The 14,959-nt window shown below is 32.7% G+C and overlaps 1 protein-coding gene across 5 annotated transcripts in view; it reads right to left on the minus strand.

Annotated features, from left to right (window-relative positions):
- Nucleotides 1–14,959, minus strand: part of LOC124535083 (cadherin-99C) — a 146,801-nt gene that overhangs the window by 16,789 nt on the left and 115,053 nt on the right. For all 5 annotated transcript variants that reach the window (XM_047111136.1, XM_047111132.1, XM_047111133.1 and 2 more), the window contains 11 exons: nt 11,823–11,908; nt 8,825–8,890; nt 8,037–8,215; nt 7,278–7,400; nt 6,515–6,754; nt 5,726–5,875; nt 4,832–5,050; nt 3,620–3,814; nt 2,553–2,690; nt 1,711–1,860; nt 605–719 (listed from right to left, as the gene is read on the minus strand). In XM_047111136.1, the coding sequence (XP_046967092.1) occupies nt 605–719; nt 1,711–1,860; nt 2,553–2,690; nt 3,620–3,814; nt 4,832–5,050; nt 5,726–5,875; nt 6,515–6,754; nt 7,278–7,400; nt 8,037–8,215; nt 8,825–8,890; nt 11,823–11,904 (1,657 nt within the window). In that variant the 5' untranslated portion in view covers nt 11,905–11,908. The remainder of the gene's footprint in view (nt 1–604; nt 720–1,710; nt 1,861–2,552; nt 2,691–3,619; nt 3,815–4,831; nt 5,051–5,725; nt 5,876–6,514; nt 6,755–7,277; nt 7,401–8,036; nt 8,216–8,824; nt 8,891–11,822; nt 11,909–14,959) is intronic.

A 14,959-nucleotide genomic window follows, 5' to 3' on the forward strand; every position in this document is an offset into this window, starting at 1 on the left:
TAAAAACAGTTAGATTAGAATCTCGTAAAATTGTAAATTGGGGAAAAAGATTGTGAGCCGTAATAATACTTACAATTTAAATCATTATTTTTTGGTAAGTCTGTACGTGACTTTTAGTTAAAGATTACAAACTATAAATATTTTTAATTTTACAGTTATGTATATGTATGTCGATAAGTAAGTATAATCACTATTGTTTCATTTACTTGAACAAAATATCTTACGTCCAATATTTCCATTCTTTTTTATGGTTTCGAGTAAAGTTTTTTTTTAAATCAAATATATTACATTAGTATCTCTTCAACATCACACTCGTGAAAAAAAACCATGCAATAGGTGAATTTTTAATTTTAAGTTGCAAAAAAGATATGATTGTACATTCCTTTTATTCATAATGAAATTCGTGCATCAAAACTATTAGTCCAAATTAAATAAAACGCGTGTAATACAAAACGGCTATTATTTACCTTTTAGCCGAAACTTTGCTTTCATTAACCTTTGAAACACAAATATAATTAGAGCTAATTTCCAAGAATTATTTTTATTTTCATCGATCGAAAATGAGCTCTAAGACTATGTTAATAAAGTGCAAAGTGCAACTCACAAATCACACCAGTCGTGGGATCAATCGTGAACTTGTTCGCTCCGTTGTTAGATACGTGGTGGATATTGTAAGTGATGCGGGCGTTCTCACCCTCATCGATGTCAGTTGCCTCCACCTGGAACAATAACGAAATCATCATTATTTAACATCTTCACAAGAATTGCTTCCCATAAAAATGAGGCTTTTTATGTAGGGAAACGAATGGTCTGTCTGATGATGCCCACAGTTGTTTGACATATTGTTAGAAATATCAACTATTGCATATATTTACGAGTGAGTAAGCGTGAGTCGAGATGGCCCAGTGGTTAGAACACGTGCATCTTAACCGATGATTGCGGGTTCAAACCTAGGCAAGCACCGCTGATTCATGTGCTTAATTCGTCTTTATAATTCATCTCGTGCTCAGCGGTGAAGGAAAACATCGTGAGGAAACCTGCATGTGACAAATTTCATAGAAATTCTGCCACATGTGTATTCCACCAACCCGCATTGGAAAAGCGTGGTGGAATATGTTCCAAAACCTTCTCCTCAAAGGGAGAGGAGGCCTTTAGCCCAGCAGTGAGAATTTACAGGCTGTTGTGGTTTTTTTTTGTTGTTTTGTTTTCAAAAATTTCTTCTTGCAAATGGTTTGTCTGATTTTGACCATCGTTGTTTTACACGTTACATGAAATATCAAAAATTGCTTACATCGTCAATGAGCAAGTGACCTTGGGAACTAAGATGCTATGTCCCTTGTGCCTATATTGGCAACAAAAATAAACTGACAACACAAATAACAATCCTAAAGTATTATTATTACCTAGACGAGATTGCACAAAGTCACACCAAAGCTAGCTTACTTAACAGCATTCCACCATGAATGTCCAATGTAAAAAATCATTGAGTAACGTCGACAAAAACCAAAAGTTGTTGTGTCTACTGAACAAAGTCTCGGACTGGGGCTTAAACCCAATTCAATTCCTACCCCCAAAACTAAACGTATCATATCTCCACTGCTAGCCATCTGGTGTTACAATTGTCAATGGCTAGTAGTCCCTCAAATGAGCCCGTATACCACCTATGCCATCCAATAGTAATATCCAAAAACTGTTTACAATATTCTATACCTTATAAACAGCGGTAGGTTCCAAGCTAGCGGGTACAGTGTGAGGTTGTGTCTTGGGTATGACGGGCGCGTTATCGTTCTGGTCTAACAGTTGGACCGCTAACGAGTACGGCGCTGATGCCGCGCCGCCGTTCGCTTCACGGGCCACGACCTGGAAATTGGAAAAATGTAGTCTTATTATATATTAGCCTTTATTATATTCTAATATAGATACAAATATTTTATACAACTATGCGTTGTTAAATATAACCACAACAGATAGTTGATTCCAAATTTAAAGAAACAATTCAACACTAAATGCAAATAATAGGTATAATACCATTCGATTAGCTTTGAAAAATATGTTCCCAATTTGACTATTTATATTTCTGATGTTCATATGTCTTATTTATGTATAACCAGCGACCCGGCTTCGCACGGGTGCAATACTCATACTAAATATACTACAGAATTTGTTTATTTACATCACATTGCAAACTTCTAAAATCATCAGTGTTACTTAACTATATTGTCCATGTATTATATACAAAAACCTTCCCCTTGAATTGCTCTATCCATTAAAATAAACCGCATTAAAATCCGTTGCGTACTTTTAGAGATTTAAGCGTACAAAAGGACATAGTGACGGAAAAAGCGACTTTGTTTTATACTATGTAAAGATTATCTTCGTAATGAGTTGAATACATTTCCAATATGGTAGAATCATTCTTTCTAACGGAACATTGTTATGTTTTTATTGTTCTAAAACGTTTATTTGTACTAATATTTAAAGTATTTCATATACATAGTTCATATAAAATAATGTACATATAATATCATATAAAACATTAAGAAAAATCTTACTTGGAATCTAAATTTGCCCGGATTTGGAGGATCTCGGTCCAGGCGATCGTCGCTTACAACAAGATAACCATCTTTATCAATATCGAAGAAACTGGTTGTCAATTCGAATGTATACTTTGGTATTATATCTCCTGGACCCTGGAAAAATACATGCGTTTTGTGTAAAACAAGTTTGATAATGTAATGCAACGAACTAAAGTTACAAACAATAATTTAAAACAAATGAAAGTAGAAATCCAGTAATTGAAATATAAACATGAAAATATGTTGATTTTCATGCAAAATATTTATCAATAGATGTCGCCAGCGTCTTAGTTAAAGACAATTATTTATGTACGTAATTTATCCTGTCTGGGTGTCACACATATATACTTGTATTGAAAAATATGTCTTCTTTACCAATGTCTTTTTAAAAAATGATTTGAAGTTATATAATTATAATGTACGAAAATTATTCCAATGAAAAATATCCCTTCAATATAATAGACTACTAATCTCATACATACAAGTACAAATATCCATTTTATATACAAAATTGTGTGCATAAATGTGCATTCCACGAACCCGCATTTTAAGAGCGTGGTGGAATATGTTCCAAACCTTCTCTTTAATGGAAAAGGAGGCCTTCGCCTAGCAGTGGCAAAATTTACAGACTGTTACATTACTTTACTTTTTACACAAATGTCATTTTAATGAGTAATTCATTAATTCTAATTAAAAGTTAATTCTAATGAGTCGAGATGGCCCACTGATTAGAACGCGTGCATCTTAACCGACGATTGCGGGTTCAAACCCAGGCAAGCACCGCTGATTCATGTGCTTAATTTGTCTTTATAATTCATCTCGTGACCTGCATGTGACAAATTTCATAGAAATTCTGCCTACATGTGTAATCCACCAACCCGCATTGGAACAGCGTGGTGGAATATGTTCCAAACCTTTTCCTCAAAAGGGAGAGGAGGCCTTTAGCCCAGCAGTGGGAATTTACAGGCTGTTGTTGCTTTGTTGTTGTCATTTTAATTCTTCCCAAATAATTCATTTTTTTATTATTAAAACAATAGTCTTACCAAGTCGGGATCGGAAACGCTCAACTGTATGGGTTGTCCTTGGCTGTCCAGCACTCTGGTCCCTTTCGGAGAATTCTCCTCGACCCGGCCCTCGTCTGACGTCGCACCGACGACGGGCGGACTGGCGTCGACCGGTCGCACAGTTATCGTAAGCTTCGCTGTTGTAAACCGTTTCGCTTCTGATGTCTCTTCCGCCTGAAATATAAATTAAATTATATAAATATATAACATATCAAATCAAAAAATGTCTACCCGTGACCACGAACACTGTAAAGTGCTCGAAACGTCGGGATGTCAAAAATAATTAATTTAAGCGATTCAAATCCGTTATAACTAGTTTTATTTCAATGTGTAATAATAGCGAAAATTTAAGACAACAAGTTCGACACATAAAACTAATATTGTAATTTTAATAAAAAGATAACATTGTTTAATATGTAATCTAATCACAAATATTAGACGATATTTATTTTATTTGTAATTTTCGAGATGGTTTCAAAATTTAATAGCAATATAGAAAAATAAAGTTTTAATAGTGCAAATATAGCCCTTAATGCGCAATACATTTAACAATGAGACTAATTAACTGAGAATATTAAAACTAAAATTATTCTAGAACATTTTTATTTTTATTTAGTTTAACGTACCAACTCTGAAAATTGGTCATAACGAGTAGAACTGATTTATATTAAACTAGATTCGTGCACGTGAATTCAACAAAAAAAATATGTTGTAGTCTAACAAGAACAGCCTGTAAATTCCCACGGCTAAAGGCCTCGTCTTCCTTTAAGGAGAAGGTTTGGAACATATTCCACCACGCTGTTCCAATGCGGGTTGGTGGAATACACATGTGGCAGAATTTCTATGAAATTTGTCACATGCAGGTTTCCTTACGATGTTTTCCTTCACCGCTGAGCACGAGATGAATTATAAAGACAAATTAAGCACATGAATCAGCGGTGCTTGCCTGGGGTTTGAACCCGCAATCATCGGTTAAGATGCACGCGTTCTAACCACTGGGCCATCTTAACTTGTAGCCTTAGTTACTAATTAAATCAGCTAGTAAAAGTCCCATCAAAATAAGTCCAGCAGTTCTAAAAAGCCGGAACAAAAAAGCAGACAAACAAAAATTGAAAATTTTTTTTTGATGTATGTACCGTGTATCGTGTACAAACAGACACTCCAATTTTATTATATGTATATAGATGATACCTTAATTATTAACTGGAATTTTTTCGCGATGCTCGTATCCACTGGGACCAATTGCCTCACAGCGCCGGTATTAGGATCAATATCGAAGTACGTATTCCACGATTCAGGCTCGCCGCTCTCTATGGTGTACTTGATACGAGCGTTCAATGTATCCATATCGACTGCCTGAATCTTTTCTGGTTCTATCGTTAATATACCTGCTAGGACCCCACCGTTTACCTGAAATTGTTTTTTAAATGTGAAATTTTTCAAATATATTTACTTACAAATATTTCTTTGACTTGGCACGTTGCATGTATATTATTGGTACAATTTTTACTCTTAAGAATATAAAGAAAAAATTATCAAAGGAAAAAATAAACGACTTTAAACAAAACACTATTTCAAAATAAATTAATATGCACTAAAACATAGAAAAAAAATTACTTTTTCTACTATTACCATACCAAATGTGGTATGGTAATTGTAGAAAAAGAATTTTTTTTTACCAAAAGCAATGATATTCTAATAAACAGATATGTTATATCCATACTAAACAACAGAAAAAAGTGTGCCGCTCCGGGGACCGTTTATTTTAGTTTATTTTTACATTTCGTTAAAAGTAAAAAGGATAGCTTGACAAAAATAATAGGTAAAAGGGTTAACTAGATGTTTTAATTACGCAAAACGTATTACTACGTAATTATGATGTATTATAACGTATTACTACATAAAACAACTAAAGGCAAACGTCCCAATTAGGACGTTTTCTAGTCTTCACTTTTTGCGCGTTAATAACTTATCTGTTTACTAAAACACCATTGAACAAAAGTAAGTTTTTAGAAAATTGTACAAAAACATAACAATCGCCTTTTTTTTAAGTAACGTTTTAAAGTAACTCTGAAAAGTACTTACGTAACTGGTGTACTCCGGATTAATACAAGCGCCTTCGTGCAGCGTACAACCTTTGTAAATGAAGGAGGGATCTTGGTCGTCATCGTCTTGTACGTTCACAGTTAACGTTGTAGTACTTGATAGTCGACGTTTTGTATCGCGGGCGCGATCCTGAGGTTTACAAACGTTTATAAATTACTTAAAAAAAAAAGTAAAGTAACAGCCTGTAAATTTCCCACTGCTGAGCTAAGGCTTCCTCTTCCATTAAGGAGAGGGCTTGGAACATATTCCACCACGCTGTTCCAATGCGGGTTGGTGGAATGCACATGTAGCAGAATTTCGATGAAGTTAGACACAGGCAGGTTTCCTCACGATGTTTTCCTTCACCGCCGAACACAAGATGAATTATAGCACAAATTAAGCACATAAGTATATAAAGTGGTGTTTGCCTGGGTTTGGGAACAATTAAAATTTTATATACGATAAACAGTTAAGTCCAGGAAATCATCCCAAAAAATGTTGCCATGGAATAAGGCAAACTAGGAAAATTTCCATAACTTACTTTGCTCGATAACTAAGAAAAAACATATTGGAAAAGCCTGCACGTATCAAAGCAACGTTATAAAATATGTTCTAGTCTTTCTCCTCAAAAAGAAGTATCCTTAGTTTATATTAGAGAGCTCAACTCCGAGACAAATTTAAGGTGACTTTATTCGAACTCTAAAAAAAAAATATTAATATTCTTTAAACTATTCTTAAGTACCAGATACCAGGCGATCATAACATGTTAGCAGTTAATATCGTACTTACAGAAGCAACAATAGTGACTAGATACTTCTTCGTGCGCTCGTAATCCAATGTTCTGTTAACTGTGACTTGTCCTTGATGCGGTAGAGGTATAGCAAAGTATCCATAACCGTCCACGGCATTGGCAGCTTCTAGGGTTTTATTGTCTCCTGATATAATGAAATACTCCGAAAGACCGTTCACTCCTGCGTCAGGGTCTACTGCTCGAATGCCATCGAATATCGTTGTGCCTATTGGAATAAGCTGTAAGAAATATTTTTATTTTAGTTAAAAAGATACAGTAAGTAATCTTAATTAATCTACTGACATTACAAATATGTATAAAAGTGCATATTAGTTCGATCGATGTAGTTGATTTATGCATAATGCTTTAGCTTTTTTTTACTACCACCAGGTACGGGCGGGCTTTGTATAATGCTCAACTCAAAGATTATCAAATATTCGTCCGCTAAGGTAGTAGTCAGTAAAACTACAAGCAAATGGACAGAACATTTAAAATCGTTTGGAGCCAATATCTATGGGCGGTCAATATATATATATATATATATATATATATAAAAGAGATGATTCTTAATAATTAGACAGACTATTTTGTAAAGCCAAACCAACTATTCCATAATATTGTATTTGTGGTTGTGCAGATAATTTATCTTTTAGATTAATTAATTTTCCAATAACTTACATCACAGATATCACAAGAATTTTTCTACCTATTACTCCTACACTATTACATAGAGCTAATAACATAAAGATTAATTCAACCCACCTCAGATATACTAGTTTCATAGGGCGTGCCCTGGAACACAGGCGCATTATCATTTATGTCTGAGACTCGCACAATCACGGGTATCGTTCGCCTCTTCTTTGTCGCTTTCACTTGACAAACCAGCTGCGGGCGAAATAATTAATTGATATTGATACCATAATAAACAGCGATAGCTTCAGGCGTTTATTGTGTTAATGAGACTTTCGATACGCTAACCAATTTTGATTAGTAATTATGAACGGCTTTATGTACGCGCGATGAAAGTTAATAAACATTATACGACAAATTGCATTTGTAAATTGAGTACATATTGTTATTGCTTTGAATAGTACTTCTTTATTGTGTAACGTTATAACTTTAGTTATTATAAACTTATGACTTTATATAAAATTTATTTTTCGTTTTATATATATTTACATAATTAGAATTTTGACAACAAATTTTATGTAATAATTATTTGTATAATTTAAACTGTATAATTGATTCATTTTGTAGTATTTAAGGTACTAATATTATTGAATCATAGTAAAAAAATATTTACAAGAGATTAGTTTAACAATCTTTCAAATGTCAAATCAGTGACAAGATTGACAGAAAGAGATAGTCGATGTAAAATTAAACGCAAATTAAACGTCTATTAGTAAGGAATTCATATTAATATTTTGTATAATAACTTCAGCAAAACAAGTAAAAATTTGGGTATATGTGTCTACAAAATATAAAAATACTATTATAATTTTATAATAGTAATAAATATACCTGAAACACCATATGGGATAAGTTATCAGCATCTCTATCTAAGGGCTGGAGCAGTTGTAGTCGTTTGCCATCGAGCTGAAATAACGTCGGACCTTTCGGAAAAACGGTGGACAGTATCACGTCTACATCTGGGTCGCCAACGATTGGTAGCTCCGTCGGTATTGTTGTTTGATTGACTTCTGTAATCACATAATAATTTGCAGTCAGTACTTATTACGTATCGTGATTAATCACCATTGGCAATTTATTTACGTGTTTATGTTTTATTAAGAAATAAGATAAAGCAACTTTGCTAAATTAATCTTAGATGGAATTTATTTGACGTGTAAACTTTATGAGGTATTCCGATGTATTCCAATCGAAGAACGAATGAAGATGAACAAACCTTAGATTCACGTATTCAGCTCAACCATACTGTGCTCTACTACAGTTCTTGATTAGTATACATATCTATATTTATATATACCACTAATCTACTTAAATATTTATATTCACTTTGGTTTTCTCCTAAAGTTCCTATACTAACAGAAGAACAGAAAGAAAGACTTTCGCAAGCCTATTATGAATATCAAGCTCGATTAATGACATCGCGTCAATTCGACGTTGGGTGTTGTTTATTTGGCTTTTGTCCTCTTGTAAATTGATATTGGAATAGATCAGACACAATGGCAATAAGATGTCATGGTACCTCTTTGACAGTGTATGGAATAATTCAGTTCCCAAAAACAGCCGATCGTTAGTCTGCGTAGTTGGTATAAATTTGTATAAATAAAAACTAATATACTTACGGTCGCCTCTGCTCTCTTCTATGTCAACGATGATGCTGGATTGACCCGTTTCCACCTCGCACGGCCCTGTATCAAAGTTTTTCTATAAGTTTAATTTTATTTCATTCTTTAAAAGGTATTCAACTTGATACGTCAAATTAAACGATAAATCACAATATCTATGCAACAAAATTATCACTATTGAATAAATTTGATATCTGATAATTTATTTAAATTTTATATTATTATTAGGATTTAATATATATATATATATATACAGCGTTGGTTACTGTAAGAAATAACTCAATCGGAGAGTAATCAGTATTAACGATATAATGAATACACACATATATAAATTAATCTGTCTGTCATCCCATAAATAATTTTTATTTATATATAAAATTTGCAGTCACGATAGCATTAAGAATAAAAAGCTATATCATATAATTTTGTTGAAATTAACAAGACAGTTAAGAGACATTTTCTATGATTCCTACGCAAGGTTCGTTAGTTGCTAATTGTGGGTTTACTAACTTGTTTTGTACTTAGATAGGGTTTTATTGGTACAGTTTATTTTAATTACCCTGGTTTTAAACTAACTATTTGCTGTTTACGTTCCGAGGATACTACGAGAAATTTTACTCGTGTTAGAAATACTTCTTTATGCTAAGACATTTATATTATAGTTATATATTTAATAAACTCATATTTTCCTAGTGTATCAGTTTTCGTAAGAGTGTAATTGATTTTAGAACGTCATTGGTATAGCTGTATAAAATAATACAAGATGTTTTCCCGCGCAAACAGATTACTAAAATAACAAAATAGAGTCGCGCATGGACATTTAAAAAATTATTGACTAAATTCGATTTGTTATTTTCAGGGCGATAATAGTTTATAAAAATAAAACCAACAATAAATAAATATTATACGTTCTATTGGCGTATTCATTACTTGCAATAAACTATTTTTCTATTATATATTTTTATTCTTTAAATTAAGACTGTATGGTGACCACTTGAAATCTAATAACATTTCATGTATGTATGTAGGCAAACTGTGGGCTACCTGATAGAAAGTGATGGCTACTGCTAGTAAATATTGGCGGTAAAAGAAATACTAATCATTCCATATATTACCAACTAGCGACTCGCTTAGATTGCTAAGGGTATTTGATATTTATCGTTATATTATGACCAAATTACATAAAATCATTATAAATTGTAGCCTATGAGCTGCATGTTACTGTAAAATTTCATTCGAATCCGTTAAGAAGGTTTTAATGAAAGAGTTACAAACATACATACATCTATCCTCAAAAACTTTCACGATGCACCACCAATATCCAGAAGTAAGATTATGTTTCTCATGACTCATTAGCTATTCAAACCTTAACATAATAAAACTAAGTATTGCTGATTGGCGGTAAATATAAAAAGTGTGTGGTATCTCTGTGGTACCCAGAAGGACTTGCACAAAGTATAATAATTAAGACACAGACTAGATTAATTCATTTGATTGGAAGTTGATTTGTAGAACCAATAGAAACAATTGAAAATCAATATATTTTCTTCTTAATAGTTCAGGAAATTTCACAAACGAACCAATTTAAAATAAATATACAGATCATATATTCAAGTGCCGTTGGCTTAAGGTGAAAATCGCGTTGCAATTTGTTTTAAAATATCGACTACTGTGTTAAATATCGTTACATAAGTGACAGCATAAATCAGTTGTAGGTACGATACGTTGAAAGCAGTAGGCGCGTCTGAGAAACTACCAATTAGAAATTTATACGTCATTACACAGTTTCATAACTCGAATGATATTATTCTCAAGTGCTCGATATAAAATATATAAGTATTTTTAATTAGATCACGACTGTACCACGAGTCTTCCTATTTAGGCGTGATTGCGCACAAAACAACGAGTATCCGTTCCAATTAAGAGGTATCCACTTGTTTTGGCGACTGTATCGAATTCACTTGCAAATTGTTAGCGTGTTTACGATCATTAGCCATTTGACAATTAATTAGTCAGATAGCTAGCAACATTCTCGTTAGGATCGACTCCTAGATAACGTGAAGTAAGGCAGTAAGAACTCTTTTAATGTTATATAGATAGATATAGATATTATATTGGGGTTAATGTTACCTAACTTTTACTTAGTGGTAGGGTTTTACGTCAGCCCATCTGAATTTGTACCACCCACTCATCATATTATACCGCCAAGGAGCAATACTTAGTAGGTATTATTGTGTTCCGGTTTAAAGAGTAAGTGAGCCAGTACCAATACAAAAAAATAACATCTTCACTCCCAATGTTGGCGCATTGGTGATGTTGGATCGGTAATATTTCTTACAGCGCTAATGTCTGTAGGTGGTGGTGATCACTTACCATCATTAATCGTCTACCTATATAATAAATAAAAAATGACAAGGAAAAAATACTATACTATTTTCGTATTTTAAAATGTCTTACGTAGTTTGCTAGAATCTATATCCAACGTGTCGCTGAATTACTATTCACTTGATGATGACCACTATGATGAACTCTTATCACGAGATAAATAATGAACTCATATTTTTCAGAAAACTAAGTAATTCTTGTCTTGATTTGAAACCAAAGCTCAGTTAGGATCCACCGTGTTATCTCAGCTCAGGATTAGACACCAATGAAAAAATAATTAAGAATTTAAAAAAAATAATATTGATTCAAATAAGATTTTCACTGTCTTCTTTTTATTGACTTAATATCATCAAACGAACATCATTACTGTTGTTTCATTTCGTTTAGTTTACCAAATTTGCTTAATTGTACATTGTTAATTTTACTTTCTTAGGAGTCACAGTTATCAGTAATAAAGAGCATTCTCCAATCACCGAAGGAATCAGAGAACATTTTAAGCAGGTAGTTTTACCAGTAATACTGAACCATTAAGATTTCGCTAGTGTTTCACTTTACTCGGCTTTATCTCAGCTTTATAGCAATAAGATTTTGGATGATATTCGTAACAAACCTGGAGTAGCCCATGTTATCGGCACCAGACACGCGAGAAGCCAAATCGTTGTGAGCCGGATAGGCGCTTCCCACCGCGCCATCTCACTGTAACAACATTTCACATTATTAATGATGATTACAAATATAAGTGTTGAGCCTGTCTTCGGATTCGTCGGACACTTCATATTTATAGTTTATCTATATTATTATTATTATTATAAATGTAAAAGTAACTTTGTCGGTCTGTATGTCGCTCTTTCACGACCGAATTTAGTGAAATTTGGTATGAAGCAAACTTGAACTCCAAAGGACATAGACTATTTTTTTACCCGACACGTGACAACCAACACCTTTTACTTTTAGTTTTAGTTTAGACATATATAAATATAAAATCGGAAATAATATTTTCAATTTATGGAAAAAAAACTTCCCTCACGAGTTATTTGTGACGATTCACGTGAGAAACTGATGGATACCGCCCGACAGTTCGTTCTGTATAATCAGCTGAATATGAGAATAAGAACTCGAATACATTTGCAGAGCTTGTTTTTTTGTATGTGATTCTTTACACAATAATGAATTAATGTGATTTTGAATACAGTGAATTACATTATTGTTCGATATAGAAAATGTGATTTGGAAAATGATTGAATGATCTCGCATTGGGTATATGTACATGATTTTAAGTTTATATGACACGTCGTAGATGAAGTGCCTTGAAATGTAACGGATTCGATTCTTACAGTTGAACAACATTATGTTTTCCATCGCCGAGCACGAAATCTGTTTATATAATACAATTTCTCTAACTTTATTAGATGTATAGTTTTCATCTGTTTGTAACATTAAATACCCGCTTTTTAGTAATTATATACATATACTAATTTTTCTTTTTTACCAAACATCAATTTATGTTTGCTTGTCTGTCCTTTTGTTCCGGCTAGTCTCAATTAGCATTTAAATTATTTAATAATAATAATAATGATAAAGATCACTTTTATTATATAATTACGTAAAAAATAATAAAGTCTAAATGTCGCTACAATGTCTAAATACTGCTAATCCGCCGTCACATGGCACCAACGACTTAATATTACAAAAGTTGCATAATATAGAATTAATAATGTAAATATACTTAAATCTGCGAACTGTCAATTTTTGATAAATTCAAACTTGCACGATGTCGCGGACTCAGTTAATAACAACATATCAATGGTTCTTATCCGGGTTCGAAACCACAAAAATCAAACGTATTTCACCCGCTAGGCCATCACAGCACAAAACAAAAGACTAAAGCAAGCAAGAATATATTTTAAATAAGTGTTCGTACCGTTCACATACTAATAAAACACGTGTTATTTAGCACTATACAATCGCAATATCAGAAATACGACATAATTATAATTTAACGTATTAAAATAAATGCCGTTGTATGTGTGAGTGTTATATGATAATTACAAGAATTTTAACGACTCAGTACTGCAAGGTAGGATAGTAAAATCGTAAATCTATTCTGGCACTAAGAGCATAAAAGCACGTTTTATACAAGCATCGCATTCATTTCCATGATAATATAAATAAATTAGAATTATAAACATATATTTCTGTTAGATTTTTTTTTGTTGAAAGTAAATTTTCTTAACAAAACATGTATGTGCAGTAAAAAACCTTTTCATTAATATCACATAAACTTGTTAAATAGTTTGTCTTAAATATTGAATTTTGAAATTTGAAAAATATTTTAGTTTTTGTCTAAAGCTTTATACAGTACTAGAACCCGTCACCCGCGACAAAGATCGCGTTTTGTGGTGTTGGTTGTGATGTGTTAGGTAAAAAAGTAGTATGTCCTTTCTTAAAGTTCAATTTTGCTTCGTATTAAATTTCATCAAATTCGGTTCGTTTGGTCGTGAAAGAGCGACAAACAAAAGAAGAGCGAAAAACAATTTTATAGATTATGAAAAAAAATGTGCGTGTTTGCGAGCGTCTGTGTGCACTTTCGTTTCATCGAGTTCCACGTCTTTATGACTCAAAAGAAGCTGCACTTTAACAAACAATAAAATTATTACGACCCACGGAAAACATTACGTAGTATAAATCCATTTATTTTAATGCAATTACGATTGTTGAAATCCCGCAATGCTTACGAAGCAGAAACAGATATGGTTACACTAATTTTATTTCAAACTGTTGTAAGGTTTCTCAGAATTCAGATTAAATACAAACTCAACAAGTGGATATGTATAATGTATATAAACATGAATGATGGATGGAATGGTACTTGTTAATTCTTTATATATTGTGGTGTTGCCGATTATGGAAAAAACTAGCTGGAGAAACTATCACATGTAGGCATTAGTCATAGCTTAAGTATTTTGTCTCGTTGGACTTTTGGCTAGTTATAAAACGTAAGAGGACTGTGTGGCAAACCCGAAGCCGAGCCGACAAAAAATATTCTATTCTGTTGAAAATTTTATATTAGTAGTCAGGAGTCTGAATGAGTTTACACTTATGTAATAGAAAAACAAGCAAAGGCCTATTTCATGCGCATCATATTATATCTTGTTATTCCATTGGGTTACGAGATACGAGAACACTTGGGCACTATAACATATCTCGAAATGATAGACCCTTGAGGAAATTCACCAGGAACAAAATCGGTCTATAAATTATCATCATCATTTGTTTTGGATATATCTTTACATATGTTAATATTTGTTATTACAAGTTTATTATTATTACATACGTAAAGTAAGCATTCATTTTATGTCATTTTACATTCCAAAGGTTTTATGGAAGAGATCGTTCATTTAGATAAATCCGCCTTTTGTGTATTCCAAGTAAGTACATCCTATTAACTGTATTTATTTTTCTTTTGTTAAGATAAAGATAATTTCTTTTCAATTTTATAGTATATTAATTAAATTTTATCATCTTTCAAGACCGGTTAATACCGATCCATGGTACTCAAAACAAAAAGTAGCTCGTTGGATTACCTATGGACATTATCTCGTGCAATAAATCATAGGAAAACGTTCGAATTAACCACCGCTTAGTTAGCGCGAATGTAAAGTGGGCGGGGCTAGTGATAAATAAAGAATACTACGATAAAACTTTATTGCACCGTAAAGGTAATTTTACTTTCGTGAATAAAGTTCT

The sequence above is a fragment of the Vanessa cardui genome, chromosome 14, assembly GCF_905220365.1.
Source record: "Vanessa cardui chromosome 14, ilVanCard2.1, whole genome shotgun sequence".
In the NCBI taxonomy this organism is placed as follows: Eukaryota; Metazoa; Arthropoda; class Insecta; order Lepidoptera; family Nymphalidae; genus Vanessa; species Vanessa cardui.